The sequence below is a fragment of the Vulpes lagopus genome, chromosome 8, assembly GCF_018345385.1.
Source record: "Vulpes lagopus strain Blue_001 chromosome 8, ASM1834538v1, whole genome shotgun sequence".
NCBI classification, from domain to species: domain Eukaryota; kingdom Metazoa; phylum Chordata; class Mammalia; order Carnivora; family Canidae; genus Vulpes; species Vulpes lagopus.
In genome coordinates this window covers 4,183,079-4,204,989 of record NC_054831.1, presented here as the reverse complement: position 1 = coordinate 4,204,989, position 21,911 = coordinate 4,183,079, and the positions used below count along the sequence as shown (strand labels likewise).

The 21,911-nt window shown below is 44.8% G+C and overlaps 1 protein-coding gene across 1 annotated transcript in view; it reads right to left on the bottom strand.

The window, feature by feature from the left end:
• Positions 1-21,911, bottom strand: part of IQCA1 (IQ motif containing with AAA domain 1) — a 144,073-nt gene that overhangs the window by 64,169 nt on the left and 57,993 nt on the right. The window contains exons 7-9 of the mRNA XM_041767589.1: positions 16,299-16,383; positions 7,945-8,076; positions 1,123-1,198 (exon numbers count right to left, since the gene is read on the bottom strand). Of these exons, the coding sequence (XP_041623523.1) occupies positions 1,123-1,198; positions 7,945-8,076; positions 16,299-16,383 (293 nt within the window). The remainder of the gene's footprint in view (positions 1-1,122; positions 1,199-7,944; positions 8,077-16,298; positions 16,384-21,911) is intronic.

Below are 21,911 nucleotides of genomic sequence, written 5' to 3'. Positions count from 1 at the left end.
CCCTGAAATTAATAATACACGATATGTTAACTAACTTGGAATTTAAATAAAATGTTAAAAAAAATACTCTACCAGCACCTGCCATAGGGGGATAGTTTTGTTACCCCCCCCCCCCCCCCCCCCCGCACAGTTGTCCTGAAGATCAAACGAGATGAGCATGAGAAATACAAAGGCTTGCGTGTCTTGGGCATCTAACAATAGGAGGTCACTGCTTTGACCTTCCCTGAGCTACAGCAGTTGCCAAATCCTGCTGGGTCACCTACCCCCTGGGCTTCCACCCGAGCTCAGCACTGCATGCAGGGTGGGACGCTTGCCACTAGTGTTTGGTGGAAGCATTTTCGGTGGCACGTGGACATTTTCATCTCAAACCTGAAATGGCGCTGATACTGCTGCTTAGGGTGAGGCTCAATTCATTAGGGTAAAAACCATGAGTCAATGAAAAAATATGCCTGCTGCCCAGATAAGACCAGGATTAGGAAGGAAGGATACGCAAGGCGGACTCCACGTCCTAATCGCATATTTTAGGGATTACCGAAGAGTACTGATAACCAGGGTCATCGTGGCGGGTCATTCTGTGTTGGGATGACGTGGACAATTGTTCCAGTAAATTGTAATAGAAATGCCCGAAAGACCAATGCCTACACCTGCAGCTCTACTCAGATGATAGCCACGGTGCTAATTATGCTGAACAACGGACAGAAGAATCATGTGTGGGTTTTCAGGCACCTGTCTTGGTCTGACAGGATTAAAACATTTCATTGTCCACAAGGCATTGATTTATTAATTTAAACAATCTGGGACAATCCCTTTCATTCCCAGCAAGAGAATGTTCAGCTGAGGTCCTAGGGGTTCAAAAACAGAACGGAGGTTTAGATCACGTCCTCGTACTATTCATATCTGGCTTTTTTTTTTTTTTTTTTTTTTTTACTGATTCTGTGCCTTTCGGCGACTCAAAGGAATTTTAAAATAGAGACGGACAGAAGGTGCTGGCGATGAGCTGCACGTTTGCAGCCTCTCCTGGATGAGCACCTAATTCTTCCCCGCACAGGCCGGGTGCTCGGGCCAGGGGTCACCCTGGGCAGATGGGTAACACATTGCCTTCCCATATTCTCCGGCACCAACCTTTGTACACGTTGTTTCCTTCCTCCATCATGGGAATGAACACACTCGGTGACATTTTCCATCCCTCATCTTCTTCCTGTTGAGGAAAAATGATATTTTTGTTGATTACAGGCCTACTTTGACCCGGACGCGACAGTTACGAGGCGCACACATCCTCATGCCCGGGCTGTGCCAAGGCACACGTGCTCTTTCCTGGCTTATGAGCAAAGGTCCAGCCCCTGGCCACCCACCCGGGCAGGTTCCCTGCTGGCCAGTCTGAGCAGGGAGCGTTGTGTCCACCATCCAGGGCGTGGATGGTTCTAGAAATTCAGCCCTGCCTGCAGGCTCACTGTGGCGCCCCCGTTTCAGGTGCCTCTCCAGGGGTACCCCACACGCTGGGCTTGTCTGACAATCAGGTTCCTTCTTTGCTCTGGAAGCTGATCCCAGCCTGAGTCCTTGTAGGGACGTCAAGCTGGTTGGAATGTCCGAAGAGGCTGGAGGAGAGGACGTGGCTACGATGATGGCCTCATTCCTGAGAACAGCCTCTGGAAATCCGCAACGCGCGCGTCTCCCTCTTTGTGAAGTGGTACAAAGTTTAGTTTGCAGACCCCCTAAGATGGTATGAGAACGTGGTTGGCTCAGGGGTCCAGCGTGGAGCAGCACCTCCGTGGGCCAGGCGGCGGGAGAGGAGGCGTGGGGGTCACGGAAAGGCTGGGTGGCGCTGCAGACAAACGGCACCTTTTACAGCTCGTGGTGCTGGATCTGGGTGCCAGGCTCTTGCCAGGATTTAGCACGACGTTAGGTGGACGTAGAGAAGACTCTAGGATTCACATGATCACGTGTTCTGGACAGAGACAATCCACCTAAAATAGGCCCAAGTGGTTCAACACATGGCTTGAAAAACAACAAAGAGAAAAGAGGTGCAAGGATGGATCGCATGGGGCTCCTCTTCTGGCTCCTAAAGCGACTGTCAGACAAGGGCTGTGACTTTGATACCGAAAGCACATTTGCAGAGATGGCTCTTGGCTGGCAGAGAATGTCCTCCTGATGCTAGCTTTCTCCTCTAGCATATATATATTTTTAAATGATTTTGTTTATTTGTTTGACGGGGAGAGAGAGAGAGAGAGAGAGAGAGAGAGAGAGAGAGAGAGAGAGAACAAACAGGGGGAAGAGGCAGGGAGAGGGAGAGGGAGAAGCAGGCTGATTCGGGGCTCGACCCCAGGACCCTGACTGAGATCATAACCTGAGCTGAAGGGAGACACTTAACTGAGCCACCCAGGCGCCCCTCTATCACATATTCTTTTTAAATTTAAATTCAATTTGCCAACATATAGTATAACACCCAGTGCTCATCCCATCAAGTGCCCTCCTCAGTGCCCGTCACCCAGTCACCCCGTCCCCTCACCCACCTCCCCTTCTGCAACCCTTTGTGTGTTTCTCAGAATTAGGGGTCTCCCATGGTTTGTCTCCTTCTCTAATTTTTCCCACTCAGTTTCCTCCTTTCCCTTATGGTCCTTTTCACTGGATGAGTGAAACCATATAATGTTTGCCCTTCTCCAACTGACTTACTTCACTCAGCATAATACCCTCCAGTTCCATCCACGTCGAAGCAAATGTGGGTATGCATCTCTTCTGAGGGCTGAGGAATATTTCATTGTGTATACAGACCACATCTTCTTTGTCCAGTCATCTGTCGAAGGACATCGTGGCTCCTTCCAGTTTTGCTCTCGTGGACATTGCTGCTGTGAACATTGGCGTGCAGGTGTCCTGGTGTTTCACTACATCGGTATCTTTGGGGTAAATACCCAGCAGTGCAATCGCTGGGTTGTAGGGTAACCATCACATATTCTTAACAGGGGATGGCCTTATCTTTTAGAGATGGTTTGCAAACCAAAGATCCAAAAGAAAGATGAATTTTTTTTTTTTACTGTTAAATTTCAAGAATTCTTCGTATATTCTAGATGCAAGTCCTTTGTCACATCTATAGCTTGCAAACATTTTCTTTCAGATTGTAGCTGGTCTTTTCATCCTCTTCCCAGAGTAGAAGGTTTTTTTTCTTTTTATTTTTTATTGTGATGAAGTCTAATTTATCCCCCTTTCCTTTTATGGATGCTTCTGGTGTCAAGTGTAAGAATTGTTTGGTGAGCCCTTGATCCTGAAGATGTTTTTCCCTAAAAGTTTTATAGTTTTACATGTAAGTCCATGATCCATGGTGAGATAATTTTTATATAAGGTACAGGTAGATGATCATTTTCTCGTCTAGGGGATGAAATGATTAATTTTTGGAAGCTCATCTTTATTTTTTTAAAAAAGATTTTAATTATTTATTCATGAGAGACACAGAGAGAGGCAGAGACACAGGCAGATGGAGAAGCAGGCTCCACGCAGGGAGCCTGATGTGGGACTGAATCCCAAGACCCCGGGATCACGACCTGAGCTGAAGGCAGATGCTCAACCACTGAGCCACCCAGGTGTCCCTGGAAGCTCACTTTGAAAGTGTTTAGGGTGTTTCTATGTTTTCCCTTTACTAGGTCTGGTGAGGTGAAAACCCCTAGACCAATCTGTTTGCTTTTCTCCTTTGGCATCTCAGAATAGAGGTCTCCAGATGGATCCAGATAAAAAATTGAAAACTTTCATGCTTTCAATGTTAAATTGTTTGCAAAATTTTTGATAAAATGGTCAAATGAATGTAAGATTACCAGCCACAGTTAATTAATTAGTTAATTAAGAGAGACAACATGAGTGCACGTGAGTAGGGGCGGGGAGGGAGGGAGGGAAGGAGAAAGAAAGAGAGAGAGAGAGAGAGAGAGAAAGAGAGAGAGAGAGAATCACCCCACTCAGTGCAGGGCCCGACATGAGGCTTGATCCCAAGACCCTGAGATCATGACCTGAGCTGAAATCCAGAGTCCGACGCTTAACCAACTGAGCTCCCCAGGTGCCCCCACAGTTATTTTATTTTAAAATGTTGTGCATGATTATGGAGACCCACCATAACAGCCCTTTCTTTTCTCAGGCTGCCAGCCCCACCGAAGATTGGAAATCCAAGCAAGACTGCAAAACTTACAAGTTCTCACCCCTAAACTTCATCCCAGGCATCTCCAGGTTCAAACATCTCAAGACACCCAGGGGTACTCCCTGATCCTCAAAATCCTGAATAACAGAGTGTCTAAGGGGGGCTCCTGCCCGCTGCACTAGGGTCAGGAGGAGAGGTGCTTTGGGCAGGTCACTCTGACACACATTTATGCTGATAGAGGTGACCCCAGGCAAGGGTCGAAGTGCGAGGAGAAGCAATCTTAAAAGGGTGACGGTGGGTCTTTGTGAGCCAGGGACGGGTGTTGGTGACTATGAGCCCAGATCTTTGCATCACCACTGGATGTACCCTTCCTTCTTCATTACTTTCAGAAAAAATCGAGGGAAACAGAATTCAGTTGCTTCGCTCTCCACCTTGTGAATGATGTTTGGTTTTCAATGTGTCCTCCCATGTGGATGGATGCAGACTTCTGAGGTGCTCTGACTCCTGGCCCACACTTGTCCTTGTGTGGGCCCTGGGCTTGCACTGAGCCTGCCTCCTGTCTCGTGGCGGTCACCACCTGGACCTGTCTCCCTGCCTCGGTCACTTCCTCACCCATGGGCCATCCCAACCTTGGCCACAAACCACAGGCCTTAGACTACAACTCATACAACTGAGGTCTGCTCAAGTCACTACCCCCAGGATGACTCTTGTCTTCTCTGGAAGGTTCTGCACAGCACCCAAAGGCCCCATCCATGGCTGCTCCAAGCTTTCTTTCCCAGCCCCACACCACACACCCTCCCTGGCCTCTGTTATCCCTGCCCTGACGTGGTCCTATGGTTCTCTGGCTCACCCATTGCCTGGAATCCTGCCTGGAGTCCCCGGTCCCCGTCCAGCCTTCTGATCCTCTCCCTGCCTGACCCTTGTCGACGCCCTGTCTTCGGCCACTTATGCTCACTTGCAGCCATCTTGCAGATTGATGAAGCTTGTACTTGGGTGATAGTTTGATAAGCGTCTATTTTCCATTTATGGAGGTGAGTGGAAATATCCAGAGAATCCTCAGTTTTTTGTTAATATGAGGTCTTTCCCACGTTTTCTGACTATAAATGCACTGGCAATTGAGAAATGACCAAGTTTATAAAAATACCTGAAGGATAACCTCCCAGCTGTGCCACCGTGTGAAACAGGGTTGGGGTTGGGTCAGTATCTATGCAAGCTAAACAAAACTAGTTTTCTGTCTCCCCTGCATTACCCTTTAACTAGGGTGAATAATAGATGACTTTTTCTTCTGGTCAAATACCAATTCTCATACAAGGATTTGAATAGCTCATCTCATGAATGCTTCTGGAGGCTTTGGGATTGCTTTTAGAGTAAGACTTTAAAAAGTGAACAGGAAAGATGATCTGACCTCTAAGTAATGAGTAGGAACATAATGTGATGATATCAATTTTCATTAGAGATCACCATTTGTTCTTTCATTGATTATGTTATCACCGCGTAGACTTGTACTTTTCATGAATAAATTCAGTTCTAAGTAACTCTGAAGGATTTAATCCTTCATTTGCAACTACTTCATAAATGCTGATACACTCAAACTTTGCTTTTTGTCCCAAACTGTTAATCATTAAATGACTCTTTAATAGCTAGTTAATAAAATACCTTCACTCAACAAAGACCAGATTGTGTAGCTGATAATTTCAGATTTTTTATGGAACAAGCTTCATTAACAGTGAATTTTTAATTAGCAAGTGTCAAACTCCCTAATGCATATTTAGCGGAAGAGAATGCTTAGAATAAAATTGAAATTCTTCCAATTGTCCTTATTCTTAGGCACTGCTTCAAAATTATCTTGCAAAGTGAGAGGAGGGCTTTAAAAATTAACCGTATCAGGTAAGCTCCCGTCTTATTTTTTTTCTGCAACAAGTTAGAAGCGTTGGGGCCAGCAGTAGGGCAACAGGTGGCCTCATGGGCTGGATTCCCTGGAAATGCTCAGATGGAGGCTGTGCAGGTGGTTTACTGGGAACACAACCCACAGGGAAGAAGGGAGAGAAGCAACACCGGACAGAGAAGCTGATGCAACTGAGCTGTGATGTGACTGGATGTGAGCTGTCAACTGACCCCACGGGGAGCCCAGGACCTAGGAGAACCATTCAGAGATGTCCCATGAGAGGACTGGGTCTTTGTCCCTGGATGCAGTTCCCTGGGCAGGGTGCTGGAACTTTGCATGGAGCAGCTCCTTTAGACCCGGATGCAGTTCCCTGGGCAGGGTGCTGGAACTTTGCATGGAGCAGCTCCTTTAGACCCGGAACAATTCCTGGGGAGGAATTAGGTGAGGCGTCAGCATGACACACTGGGTAGCTGGGGACTGCAGTGGAGTGGGTTGTGTCCAGAGCGAGCAGTAAGAGGTCTCTCTTCTTTTGTTCCCAGCAATGGTACATGGTTAAGGAAAGGGACAAAGACAGGTGGGGGAAGTTGGAAGATTTCTGCTTATCATGGTGCAGGAGGTGAGCCTTGCAAAAGGGGCAGTTGCCTCCAGCTGGGTGCCTACAATAGTGCAAGGGATTTTTCTTTTTAAAGATTTTATGTATTTATTTTAGAGGGGGTGGGGAGGAGCAGAGGGAGAGGGAGAAGCAGATTCCAGGCTGAGCACGGAGCCCGACTTGGGGCTCCATCCCAGGACCCTGAGATCATGACCTGGCCCATTATCAAGAGTCGGATGTTCAACCAACTGAGCCACCCAGGCGCCCCCATGCAAGAGATTTTTAGCAAAATGTTGGCTTTCATCACAAAATGTTGGCTTTCATAAAAGCAAAATGTTGCATTTCTGTGGCGTTTGGGTGTTGCCGTTGTATATCCACCGTCCTCCTTTCTCCCCTGCTCACAATTTCTGACTCCTTGGTCCAGTCGCTTGTCTTTGATGACACAGCCTGTCTCGTTTCTCTCCCGGACGCACCTCTTGGAACACGAGGAGTGTGACTGCCACGGCCTGAGCAAGAGATGGATCTCTGCCTCTGGACAGAGTCACACACGGACATACCCCTTAAGGATCCATTCTCCCGAGTCGATTCAGGTCAGAGTTCTGGTCAGCTGTGAAGGAGGATCCGTCTGTGCAGAAATGCCTCTTGAAACATGATCATGCTTTAGGGTGATGCGAGCTTCCAGCCTGAGCTCCATCTCCCATGGAGGAGTTTCTGCTGAGAGAACGCTGTCCGGGGAGCGCGCACCTGTCCACGAGCTTGGAGGTAAAGACTCCTCCAGTTCCTGCCCCGTGACAGCAGCACCTGGTAAACCCACCGCCTCATCCTCCCCCGACTGCACGAGGGGAGGCCTGGCCCAAAGTGACACTCTTTGAAATCTGATATCCTTTGGGTAGTAAGAAACAAAAACTTCCATTAAAATACATCCAATATGTCAACGAAAAGTGATAAACTTGAACAAACACATTTTGGTTAAAGTAGTTAAGATTATGTTGACTTTGTAGTGGTCACCTGGTTTGCGAGCATTTTTTCTGATCTCTACCCTTGAAGAAAGAAGAGGAGGATCATTTATTTTGAGGAATAAAAATTCAAAGCTATCCCATATGTGAATAAATGCATAAAGTATCGAAGTCACGAAAACCACCTTCATGCTAATGGGTATTTATTATAAGTCACAGAGAAGAGGATGACCAGTTATCGAGGAACATAAAAAAATATTGAATAACAGTTGGTAGAATGGTTTCCTAGGAAACAAATGACTGCAATCTCAGGAGATTTGAGGCGATGGCATTGATTGAAAGCAAGAAATCCACCTAAAAGAAAAAAAAATTTCTTTTAAAATTCCAAATCCCTTACCTTGTTTTTTTCCTTTGTCTCTTTCTTTTCCTTTTCTTTTTTAGGTTTCTTGGGTTTCTTTGCCTTCTTCTTCTTCTTTTTCTTTTTGTTTTTCTCCTCCTCTTCTTGGGTTGCAATAATATCTTCAGTGACCTGGCAAGAAATACAAAATCAACTTCTCACTTTCATGGAGCCCTATCAAGATGAGGACTCCTTTTCTGTCTGGAGGACGTATTTGTGCTGACCTGTCCTTGCTCCCTCCCTGCCCTGCTCTGGGTATGAGGCTGACCCTTCTGGGGACATCACCGCCTGCCACCTGCTTCTGGTTGGATTCAACAGTGAGGCCACAGTCAGATCTTGGGGTGGGAGCAGATGATGGGGAGGCTGAGGGAGGTTGGACATTTCTGAACCCAGCCCCCCTTGCCCCCTAATTCAGAGCTGCTCTGGTCCCCAGGGCTCCTATGAATGTAAACATGAGGGAGGTCGTGGCTTCCTCGGTGTCTCTGCCGCAGCCTGTGTGCCAGGCCTGCCCACACCTCTTCCCCAGATGAGCTGAGGACACCTTGTGATTCCTGCTTGGACTCTGCGTGACAGTTGATCTTACAGTAACTTTGCTTTCCTGTAAATGATCATGCATCTCTTCTCAGGGTTGCTTCCTTTCACCTGTGATTAAATCTGTATGTCCTGCGTGACAAAATCCCACTTATGCTCCCCAAATTTTAAATATTTCTTAAGAAATACTTGGTTCATATCGGATCAGCATCACTGGAGAATTAGTAAAACCATATAATGAAAAACCATACGATCTGTTCTGTACAAGGATGTTTGCTGAGCTCCCATTTGCTGTGGTGGGGGAGCCACGACTTCTGGGAGATATGAGGGTGACGGTGATGGGACCCATTTCTTGTTAGACCCCAGGGCTCTGCCCATCACCGGTCATGTGACCAAGACAAGTAGCATAACATCTCTGGGTTCTTTTCTTTTTAAATTTTTATTTATTTATAATAGTCACAGATTGAGAGAGAGAGAGGCAGAGACATAGGCAGAGGGAGAAGCAGGCTCCATGCACCGAGGGCCCGACGTGGGATTCGATCCCGGGTCTCCAGGATCGCGCCCTGGGCCAAAGACAAGCACCGAACCACTGCGCCACCCAGGGATCCACATCTCTGGGTTCTAGTTTCCTAGTTTCATTTCCTAAAATCAAGTCAGTGCTTCCATCCATTGGACTTACGGTAAGCCCAGCACGGTACTAAAGATGAACTCATCTACTGCTAAATGCGGCCTACGGATGGGAGCTGTTACCAGCCTGTTTTATTGATAAGAGAAGGGGGCACAGAGACATCAGCCATGTGGCCCAGGACACACAACTGGCCATTGCTGAACTGGGATTCGAACAGGTGCTCGCCAGGATGACCTTCACAACGGAAAAAGAAAAGATGCAAGATGCGGAATGACACACATAAATTTATCCTATTGTACAAAATGCATACAGTTAAATAGAAAAATTACCCTCTACGGTTTCAGGATACATATGTAGTCAAAGAACAAAGAAATATGAAGGAATGACAAACACCAAATTCAGTACAGTGGTAATCTCTGGAGAGCAGGGTATGCAATGAAACAAAAGGGCTAGTATCCTTTCACCTTTACTGCTTCGTACTAACCACCCTCCTGGGGTCAAGTCTACTTGTTACGGCTTATTAGTGATTTACTACCGCGCAGACGTTTATTTTCTAGTATTACATTTTTTTATATTTATACCTATGTTGTTCTTAGGAGCTTAGTTCGCACTTTAAAAAATATAACAGATAGCTTTACTGTGAACAAGAGCAGGATATTCTGGTCCCATTTGGGCTTAAAAACAACACTCTAGTCATTAGTCATGTGTCTCCTTTCCACTGTCCAGAGGCCAACCCATCCCAAGGCTCCAGTGAAGCTCTCGGTGGGGTGAGGCACAGAGAGGGTGCTGGCGAGGGTAAGAGGTGACGTATGTGTTGCGCACATTATTTGGTAATAAAAAGCGTGTCTTTAGATGGAATTAAAAGTCCCTTGTTCAAGTGGCAGTGTTTTCCTTGGGGATCAAGCTCATTTCAACTCAGAACCAAAGTGGGGCTACTCAGGACTTTTATGTTTGGAGCATGTAGGGAGCATGAACATTTTTTTTTTTTTTTTGGCCCTTCGGATGTTTGGAAGCTTTCAGAAAAACGTACAGACAATTTTTAAAAAATGACCTGATGTATAAAATGTGAGCAGCTACACAAAAAGGAGGAATCCTCATTTGTGGCGCAATTCAGCATATCTTTTAAAGCCTTCTCCATTGTACTACTTATTTCCTCTATATCCTCACTTAGTTTACTAAGACTTTGATAAATATATTCACCTGATCCACAAATTCAAAACTTACAAAAGAGCATGTCGTGAAATGTTCTGCTCCCATGCTGTGAGCCCACCAGCAAGATCTGCTTTCTAAAGCAGCATCAATACCTTGGAGGTGCTTCCAGGGACATTTAATGAAGTTATATGCAAATATATGTGTACACACATGCACACACTCTCCCAGTCTCCGATGTGTTATGTTTGCCAATCACACACTTGAAAATAGTGTGTGGAGTTTGTCTCTTTATTTTTTAGGCCAGTGTTGAATTTGTTTTGCTCTTGATTTTCAACTCTAGCAGAATCTTCCAAAGCACACAAATATGTGCGCATGCATACATACAAATACATGATGTAACCATCGATTGGTCATTTTATACCCATGTCAGTGTATCGTACACATTGTCCTTGTTGTGTATTTTCCTCTTAATAATGCCCCTGGCCACTTGTCATAGCAGTACCTAAAGGGCTTCCTTGTTCTGTTTTTACGGGTGTCCCGTAGATTATCTGGCCATTCTCCTACCAGTGGAATTAGGTTGTTTCCAATCGTCTGCTGTTACTAATCATGCTGCACAAAGAAATGCATGCAAAAATCATTTTGCAGGTATGTGAGCATATCTGCAGGATAAATTCCTAAGAGGAGAACTGCTGGACCAAGGGTATGTGCAGCTGTAATACTGTCAAACTGCCTCCACTGGGCTGTGCCAGTTTACACTTTCACCAGCCATGCAGGCGAGTGCTTGTTTCCCCATATGCTCTGACACAGGGTGACACAGTGTGTGATGTTTGCCAACGGAACGGCTGAAGAAATGGTATGTCACTGTGGTTGTTTTAGTTCTTTTTCTTTTTTTAGATGCCAGTGCTGAATTTACTTTGCTCATGCTCTTCAGCTATAGCAAAACCTCCCAAAGTGAGAAGTGCACTATATTGCCCTATTAAACCAGCCACCATATTTTCAGTAAACTGTGGGGGCTGAAGGCCAAGTCTGGCCCACCACATCTCTTCTTTTATAATGGTTTATTATAATTTTATTGTGGCATATTTTACATTTTATACATTCACCCATTCCAAGAGTACGATTCAATCATTTTTAGTACATTTTCTGCATTGCACAACCATCACCATATACGAGTTTTAGAACATTCCCATCACCCCAGTGTGACCCCTCGTGTCCACTATCGGTCCCTTTCCTTGTCCTTCACGCCTGGCCAGGCCACGGCTAATCTCCTCCCTGCCTCTATTCGCTTTGTCTGGACGTTTCCTGTAAATGGAATCATATAATGTGTGGTCTCTCATGTTTGATTCCTTTCCCTTTGCATCATGGTTTTGAGTCTACCCACGTTGTAGCGTATCTCAACTGGTGTTTCCTTTTTTATTGCCAAATAATATTCCATTGTCTAGATGCACCATATCTGCCTATCCAGTGACTGGTTGATGGATGGATATTTATTCTGTTCCAATTTTTTGGTTATTATGAGTAATGCTCCTATATTCGTGTACAAACTCTTTTGGGTGGACACGTTTTCACTTCTCTTGGATAGAGTACTGACAGCAGGCTGCCGGCTCATTTGGTATGTTTATATTTAACTTTAAAGAAATGGACAAGCCTTTCCCAAAGTGGCTGCGCCATTCTGTATTCCTACCAGCACCACGGGAGAGTTCCCCTTCCTCTACACCCACAATATTTTTTACTGCCTATCTTCTTGATTATGGCCATCCTAGTGGGAATGAAATGGTCTCACAGTAGTTTTATCTCCCGAAAGACTAATGATGCCAAGCATCTTTTCATGTGCTAATTAGCTCTCCTTTGTGAATTGTCTATTTAAGTCTTTTGCCCATTTTTTGATTGAATTGTCTTCTTATTCAGATGCAAGAGTTCTTTGTTTATCCTGGATACAAATCTCATATCAGGTATTACCCCAGTCTGTTTTTGTCTTTGCCTTTTCTTGATGGTATTTTTTGAAGTGCAAGTTTTGAATTTTGATGAGGTTCAATTGATCAATTTTGTCTGTCAGTATAGTTTTAATTTGCATTTCTATGTGTGGGGTTGATCATCTTTTTATATGTCGAACATCTTTTATTATGTTTCAAACCCATTTACATTTTCTTTTTTGAGAGATGTCTGTTCATATCCTTTGGCTTTTTAAAAATATTGGGTTATTGATCTTTTTTTTTTTTAATAGAGCTGTAGGAGCTCTTTATATATGAGAAAAATGATCTCATGTCTGTGGTGCTTATTACAAGTAATTATCCTACTGTGTCATCTGTCATTTGACTTCACTTGGGGTCGGTTTGCCATGCAGGTTAGAAAATTTTTGTGTGTGCCATTTAAAATTTCATTTTGTGCCTCTTATGAGCCCTGGGTTGTGCAACAGACGTAGAAATGTCTTCCCACTCTAAGGCTATAGCATTTCTTCCTTGGCTTCTTCTAGGTTTTTTTTGTTTTGTTTTGTTTTGTTTTGTTTGGCATTTAAATCTTTGATCTATCCAGTATCATCCTGGGGTGAGGTATAAAGTAAAAGAGATTTACTTTTCTTCTTTTTTTCAGATGACAATGTGGTTATTCTACACATTCCCCTTACCAAGAAAGGTAAGATGCCATCTTTACTATGTACTAAATTGGCATATGCATTTGGGTATATTTCTTGATTTTCTTTTCTTTTCCACTGATCTGTCTTTATAGTGATTTGTCTGTGCCAATGGGTTCTTAATAGCATGGTTCAATACTTGGCAGGGCTAGTTCTTCTTCATTACATGTGTTTTCAGAATTTTACTGGTTGTTCTTGTGTATTTGCTTTCACCTGAAGTTTAGAATCAGGTTGGTCACCTTCCGTGTGGCCTGTCTCCACCCCCAACATAATGCCTTTGGTATTTTTGTTTGGATCATATCACACGTGCATTTGATGTTTGGGAGACGTGATGTATTTACGAGATGTGTGTGGAGTATTCCTACCTAAGAATACAGTATGCTTTTCCTTCTTTCCATTTGCATCCCTCACATTTTTTTAAACTTTTCCTCACAGAGAACACACATTTATTATTACGTTTGTTCCTGGATGCTTTATCTTTGGATTGTTGTTGCTGTTGTAAATGGACCATTTTGTTGTATTTTCTATCTAGCTGTTGTTTGCACACATAAAAGCTTTTGCTCTCTGTAACTTACTCCCCATCTTCCTTCTCACACTCTTTAGTTTTCAGTTTATTCTCTTTGCTTTTCTAGGTGTAGAGCGTACCTATAAAAAGTGGTCATTTTGCTTCCTCTCTTCCAATTTCTGTATCTCTATGTTCTTGCTCGTGTCCAACAGCGTTCAGTGGATCCCAGGGGAGAGCGGTAACAATGGCCATCCTTGTATATTTCATGACCTTGGTGGAATGGTTTCTAGCAAATTTCATTAAGCATAATATTAGATCTTGAACTAAGAAATACCTTGTCATGTTAAACAACTATCCCTATCTTCTAATTTTTTCGTTTTAGTTTTTAAAATCAAGAATGGATGCTGAATTCGTGAAATGCCCCACCAGCATCCACAGGGATGAACTTCTGTTTTTCTTCTTTTGGATCATTTTACAGGAAGCAGTGTATTCACAGACATCTTCAAGCCTAGACATTCTTGCATTCTGGAATAAATGCCATTTGACTGCAGTGTTTTGCTTATTTAGTGTGCTGCTGGTTTTGGTCTGCTAATATTTCAGTTTGAATTTTTGCATTAATACTTGTAAGGAAGACTAATCTGTGATTTTATTTGTATTTGGTCTTCTTTTGGAGTATTGGTATCTACATGATTATGCTCACTTTGTAAAAGGTGTTTGTATTGCTTGCTTTTTGCAAACATAAAGTTGAGTATTTATGTACATGCCATAATGGTCATGCTTGGTCTGTCTCTTCATCCTCCTGCTCCCACTAGTAACAATTATCATGACTTCCTTTGGGATTTCCATGCCTATTGCTGCAGGTACAGTACACGAGTCAGCTCGTCTAAATCACAGACCCAGCGTGTGGGGGGACTGGTTCATCACTGCTATGCTGTTCGTACTCTTCAATTACCTGTCTTTACAAGTCATGCTGCTTTGTGGCCTTCTTTGTTTTAAGTATTAGCCGGACATCTTCATCTTCTTTTGTTTTTAGTAGATTAACCTTACTTTTGAATGTTTCTTGTGCACAATTCAGAAATTGCACCAACACTCTCAATTCTGTAATCATTACCTTTTCTAAACTAACACGGAATGCATTCGGTTTCTGGTCCTGGGCTTTCAAGACACAACTTGTGTCTGACAGTTTAGCTGCAGGGACAAGACCTAACCATGTAAAAAAGAGAAATAACATCGAGTTGAAATGACAGTCACTCAGGAGAGGGCTTGATGAACTACCAAATGGTAGGGTGGACAGTACATGGTCACTGAGTTCTGAGGAGGACAGCAGTCTGCCAGAGGGTGGAGTGGGGGCTGAGGAGCTGACATCAGCTTCTGACAGGGGGCTGGGGAAAGAGCACGTCCCTCTAATCCTGACGGCTCACTCAGGGGTGCATGGGGTTGTGGGGGGTCAGGAGGCTGACCGTGGGGTCAGCAGTGCTGAGATGGAGAGACCCTGACTTGCAGCAGAGCTTTTACTGCTGTGTAGTGCTTCATGCTCCTTAACTAGTTCCCTCCTCGTGAACAGTAGCCTGCTTTCTTTGTCAATGCGATGAACGGGGCAGCCACCAACAGCTGTTTCAATCATCTACGGCAGGGGGTCGGTGAGCAAGTCATATTGCATGGGCCGAATCTGGCCTGCTGCCCAGTTTGTAAATAAAGTTTTATTGGAACACAGCCATGCTCATTCATTACCTACTGTCTGTGTCTACACTCATGCTAGAATGAGTAGTTCACGCAGAGCTGATAGTTATGGCAGAGGACATATGTTTCACAGCCTCACAAATTTACTATTTGGCCCTTTATGGAAAAAGTTGTTGTCTCTAGTCTATGGCCACATGTCTTATTTTCGTAGTATAAATTCCTTAAATAGCATTTATGGATAAAGTAATATACACATTTGATATTTACTTGGTTTATGTCCCTCAAAAAGGTCACACTAATTTATATATTTATGTATCCAGCCACAATGTAGGAGAATGACTTTTCTCCCCATGCTCAGCAACTCTAGTGATTACCAGGATTTAAAATTTTTTACCAATCCTATAGATGAAAAGAGCTATAGGAACATTATTTTATATTTAAAAATTTTAAAAAGATTTATTTATTTATTCAGAAAGAGAGAGAGAGAGAGAGAGACAGGCAGAGGGAAAAGCAGGCTCCATGCAGGAAGCCCAATGTGGGACTCGATCCCAGGACTGCAGGATCATACCCCAGGCTGCAGGCGGCACTAAACCGCTGCACACCAGGGCTGCCCCCCCCCTTTTTTAAGATTTGTTTATTTATTTATTGAGAGAGAGAGAGAGAGAGAGATATTTAAGTTTTTTGCTAGTGAGTTTAAAGGTTTTAAAAATTAAGGTAACAGGTTTTTTTTGCCTCCTTTTCTACTGAGGTGTTCAGATTTTTCTTAATATTTCCTAAGAACCCTTTATATATGAAAGATAGCTATCATCCCATATGTTGCAAATATTTTCTCCAGTTCTCACATGATTTTAATTCCAATTGTGATATTTTTTGTTTTTTGAGTTTTATGTAGTCCAGTATATCAGCTGGAGTATATTAGCATGAATTTCATGATAATTTTAATAGCAATGCTTCTAGTGCTCTGCTGTTGAGCACGATGCAACTTTTCTCTTGGTTTCTGTGATAAATACTCTGTTGTCACGTCTCTCTCAAAGGTAAGACAGGGGAAAGCATGAATTCATTTTGAAGTAAATTTAAAAATACAGAATTGATGAGACATCAAAATATCTCCATGCAAATATTTGCAGGAGAATCACCCAAACCTACCAACACTAGGAACCCATCGGGTGTACAGTTAGAGAAATGGGATTACAGTATATTCGTGTTTTATTTCTCCAGCATCTCCGTACCTGTTGCGGAGTCTTGTTGGAAAAGATAATTGCTGACCCTCCTTCTTCCACGTTAGGGTACTCAGGAAACATGCCAGTTAAGTTCCTGAGGAAGAAAAGGAGGGAAATTAAGTAGGAATGGACTCTGTCCTCAGAGTCCCACTGGCTGGCTCTGCGCATGGTCACTGAGATGGGCGAGGGCGGTGAGGGGGGAGGCTCCCTGCCCCATGCGGCCGGACACCCTGCCTCGAAGGAGCAGCAGGACCAGGTCACGTTCCTAGAGGTTTGCTTCCTCCAGGTCATTGTGACTCGGAGACAGACACCCCTCTCTCTAGAACAGATTGTTCCCTTTCCTCCCACCCCCTTTTCTTTTTAAATTATTGAGGTACTCTGTGCCTGAGTTAGGAATGAAGACAGAAGCACAAATCATTTCTTCCTGTTTAAAACTTAAGATAAACACAGGGTTTTGAAACTAAACAGAAGGATGGAATTGTTGGTGAAGACAAATTTAGTAACAGTGCGTGAGATGCACGGGCCCGCGTGAGGTTTCCATAGGGCTGAGGCTCCATCGCCTGTGGGGTCCAGGTAGTAATTTGTGCGTTGTGCCACCGTCTAATTTCTGCATTTTAAAAAGCAGACTTTGCAATTTAATATTGAGGAATTTCAGGAGGGATGGGTAGTTAACGATTTCTAAATTCCACGAATCCACCGAAGCAGAGAATCTAAGGATTAAGATGAGACCACAGTAGTGGTTCTCAAACTTTCAGCCTTTGGAGCCCTTTATGCTCTTGAAAATTTCCAAATATCTCAAAGAGCTTTTGTTTATGTGATTTATAGCTATTGATGTTTACTGTAACAGATATTAAAACCAAGAAATTTCTAACGTACACATTTTAACTTCACTTAAAGATAACAATAATAAGCTCATTATATGTTCACATAAATAACATTTTTAGCATATTTTCCAAAACCAAAAAAAAAAAAAAAAAGAGTAGTGAGAGAGCGTTCCTGTTCTGCATCTTTGAAGTCTTTTTAACGTCTGGCTTGATGGAAGTTAGCTGCACGCTCATATGTGCTTCTGTATTCATTCTGCTGCAATATGCTGTTTTGGTTGAAGTTTGGGAAGAAAATCTGTCCTCACATTTGGCACATTTCATCATATCAAAATCACATTCATTAATAACTCCCCTGCTCTCAAAACCGAAAGTCTAAGTGATGAGAAGCTCTCAGGCTCACAGAGGTGATTACAAGATTTCTAAAATTTTAATTTTTGCTATGTCGGAGCTTTTCTTTCAGGCTCATTTGGTTCATTTTTGCGAAAACATTTCTCAAAAACATTATTATTTTTTTTTGTCAGTTATTTTCCCCCACGGAAAGTGGCTAGGTCAGCCGAAAGCAGACGACCTCACAGGCGCGCTTCCTCACGGCCATCGGACTTCGGGGTGCAGCCCGAGGCTTTCAGGTGCACTTCCAGTTATGTCACATAGAATACTACAAAGCTGTGTGGTCAAGGGTCAAGTGTTAATACAATTATATTTCACAGTGTCCTCAAGGATATTGTTAAATGAAACTTTTTGCTAAAGGCAGATGATGGTGAAGACCACAAGGATTCTGAACTGGGGCCACTGCTTCATGCCGAGGAGCCAGCAGGCCCCGCCTGTGGGCTTTCCTGTGGCTCGTTCAGTAGGAACATGACATAGGTCCCCAGTTTTGTCTTGAAGGGAACTGAACACAATGGGGCACATGTGGACAAATGCAGGGACAAGGACGCTGGAGGCGACCTCACACTAAGTGTGCCCTTCTGTCAATGGAGCTACCATCATTGTAGCTACGGTGGCCACATGCACTCATTTACCCATCTGTCTGTCCGTCCATCCATCCATCTGTCCATCTGTCCGTCCATCTGTTTATCCGTCCATCCATCCATCCATCCATCCATCCAATCAACAAACACCTGATTAGTACCAACTAGAGTCTGGATGCAGTGATGTGAGAGAGTGATCTGAAGACTAAAACGTCAGCCCTTGGCCCGATGCCTCACCTTCCACAGTCACACGGCTGGTACATATAGCTGACCTCAGACACTGCTTGTCCACAAGACTCAAATCTCAACTCTTATTAAATTGCCTGACCACAGTCTGTCTGGTTTTGTGCCTCACTTGGCCTTGACAGGTCTTGGATAAAAACTATGAACACATTGGGACTAAAAGCGCGAGCATTCTCTCTTCTGGGCACCCACCCATTCCCCTGACGGCCCCCTTTATAGGCAGCTCCACTGTCTAATTTTATTTCCATGCTTTGAAGCTTGAGTGTTTTTGAGGATGCAGAACAAACCTAGAAACTTATATAAACTAAAAACTGAAAGGATTTCCTTGTGCCATTTCTAAAGTAGAATTCTTAATTATATTACACATCAATCGTTATAGGAAGATTTAATATTACATGATTCGTAGTACTTTTTTGCGAAAATAGCATTAACTATATTTATTTTTAACAGATAAAAGAACATGTTTAGTATTTTTGGTCACATTAGGTTAAGTAATTCATGATAATCTGAAATTGGATGTCTTGACCCTGAAGAATGCAACAACTGTTGCTTGTAAAAGATTTACTTTAAAATTTACATCTAGAAATGATCGCGTAGCCTGATAGGCTTGTCTCACCTTCATGTGCACATTGTATGTGTGTGTGCATATGTGTGTGTTTGCTCGTCTGTGCATTGTGTGTGTGCATATGTGTGTGCATGCGCATTGTGTGTGTGCATTGCATGTACACACATAACCACATAATGCACATAAATGCACACACGCAATACACGTGCACACACAAGTATACAATGCACACACACATGCAAGTACACATACATATATGCACACACATGCACCATGCACGCACACACGGGTGCACACACACACACACACACACACACTTCCTTGTGCTCACACCACCGCATGTTCTCCCTCCCTTGGCAAGGAGTCCTCTGTCCCCACAGCAGTTGGTTCCCTGCTTTGGGATATTCCGGATGCGCCCTGGGTTTGCCCTGATTGGGGTTCTCCTCTTATTCCTGTGCGTGACTTAGTCACCTAGCGCACACTGAGACAAAACACGTTTTGAATTTTATGTTATGTTTCCGTGGCTGCTGGGTTTCAGCCTCACATTTTCAGTTGTGTGCTATGGCACAGATGGGGCCAGGGCCTCCTTCTCCCAAGTCAGGGTGCCAGAGCCGGGACACAGCTGATCTCTCCTGCTGCGCATCATAAGGAAGCTGTGTGGTGATGAGGGCTTTGGCGCTCTGAGCTCAGCACCCCGTGAGCTGTAAAACCTCAGACTTGGGGCGAGGGGAGAGGATGTTTTTTGGCTCCCATCGTGTTCCAGGCAGAAATAGCTGGGCGCTGACAGCATCGGCTGCAGGTGAAGATGGGGACTTCCAAGGGAGTGACTGAGGACCTCCAATGACATGGTGTCAGGAAAGATTACAAGTGGAAACAACGTATCTGGTTTCTGTTGGACGCCGCTCCCCGCATGGGCACTTCATTCCTATCTTTGCCTTCTCTGCAGTCCCCGGATCACCAGGGGCGGAGGCCGTCCTTTCACCTGGGCAGACATGTATGTTCACCACCCATGGTATCTGAACACCAGTGGCGCCCATACAGAAAACCCACTGCTGTGCTTAGGGCTGACTCGTGGTGTGAACATTGCCATTATTCAAACAACTGGAATTGCAAAATGATGGGCTCTTGGCCTGGAAAGTTCTCCTACCCACCCCTCTTCAGGATCTGCAACCGGTTGTCTGAATGTGTCCTAGGGGAAGGGAGTGGGGCACTGCCATCAGGTAGAGATGGCTGGTCTCCTCTGTCACTGGTGGAAGGGACTCCCTGCTCTCCATGATGGGCTAGTCTGGTCCTGACCCCCTGGACCTTAGAATGTGGCCTTATTTGGAAACAGGGTCATTGCAGATAGCATTAGTTGAGAAGAGGTCATACTGGATGGAGAGAGTTGGCGTGAATCCAATATGACTGGTGTCCTTATAAAAGGGGGTAATTAGGACCCCAGGGTAGACATGCACAGAGGGAGGACCATGTGAGGACAGAGGGAGGACCGTGTGAGGAGAGAAGGAGGACTGTGTGAAGACACAGGGAGAAGATGGCCAACCACACGTCAAGGAGAGAGGCCTGGAACAGCCCATCTCACAGTCGGTGCATGGAAACAACTGGATCAACATCACAGCAGTGGTCTTGGACTTGAAGCCCCAGACTGTGAGGGAGTGAATTCTCGCTGTTTCCGCTGCCCCGGTCATGGTACTTGTTACGGTTGCCCTAGGAAGCTAATCCATGAGTTTGGCGATGAATTCGCTGCTGCTAACTTCCCCTGATGCTCTACCACTCCATTCTGCTCTCCGTGGATCTTTCAGATGGCCGAGTCCTCTTTTCTGGAAGGTTCTCTTCCTTGGCTTCCTTTCCTCTTGCCTCTCTCGCTGACCCTCCATTTTTTAGGGCCCCTTCCTCTGCCTCACACAGAAGGAGCTCAGACTGCACAGTCTGTAATCGGTATTTGAGCTCTCCACTGTCCCTTCCTTCTGAAATGAAGGGCTAATTGGATTCCCTCTGCGCTCTCCTGTCCCCGCTGACCACCTGCTTAGCCTTCTGGGCCAGGTCCTCCTCGTCTCTCCTACCTGAAGGTGCTGGGGGACCCAGGCCTCCATTCTTAGGCTCTTTTCTGTGCACAGCCATCAGGGTCTCATCCAGTTTCATGGTTTCAAACCTCACCGCATGCTTCACCTCTCCCAACACCTCGTCTCCTGCTCATCTGTCCCCTGGGACTGCAGGCCTCCATTCAACTGCCTGCCCAGGATCCCCCTGCAAAGTGCAGTGAGTTCTTCATGCTCAGAGGGCCCAAACTCAGCCCTCATTCTCACCTTGCCCCCCAAACCTCTTCTGTTCTTGTATTTCCCCATTTCAGAAAATGCAAACTGTTCTTCTAGTGGCTCCAAGGGTGAAAACCCAGAATCCTGCTCATGTGCTCTCCTCTTTCATACCTCGTCCATCCGCCAACCCTGCTGGATCTACCTTCTGACCACACCTGTGGTCTGACTGCCTGTCATTGCCTGTGCTGGTCCCAGCCACCACCATCTCCACTTGCCTTACTCTGAGGAACTGGTCTCCGTGCAGCCCACTGCTCCTGTTCTGACTACACTCCTCACAGCAGCCAGGGCGATCCTTTCAAAACTGAAGCCATAACATGCCTGTCTCCACTCAAAGTCAGCCATCTCCTGGACTCAGAGTAAAACCAACGTCTATATGGCGTCTGTACAGGTTAACTTTATGTCCCTGCTTACAGGCTTGGTTCATAGGCAATTAATAACGGCACCCCTTTGATTCTTAAGAGGCCTGGTTTGGACACTAAATTACATGCTTCTTCCACTTGCAGTGGCCTTAGAAACGCCCCTCTGCACCTCCCTGGCTCAGCCCCACCACCTTCCTTCTGCTCTCCTACTCCCAGCTGCTCCTTGGTCTGCCTGGATTGTCCTTCCTCAGAGACATGCTCATCCGAGGAGATAACACACACGCTCAAATGTCATTGTATCAGAGAGTTCTTCCCTGACTATCTTGTATAAAAGAGAATTTTTGGCCAAAC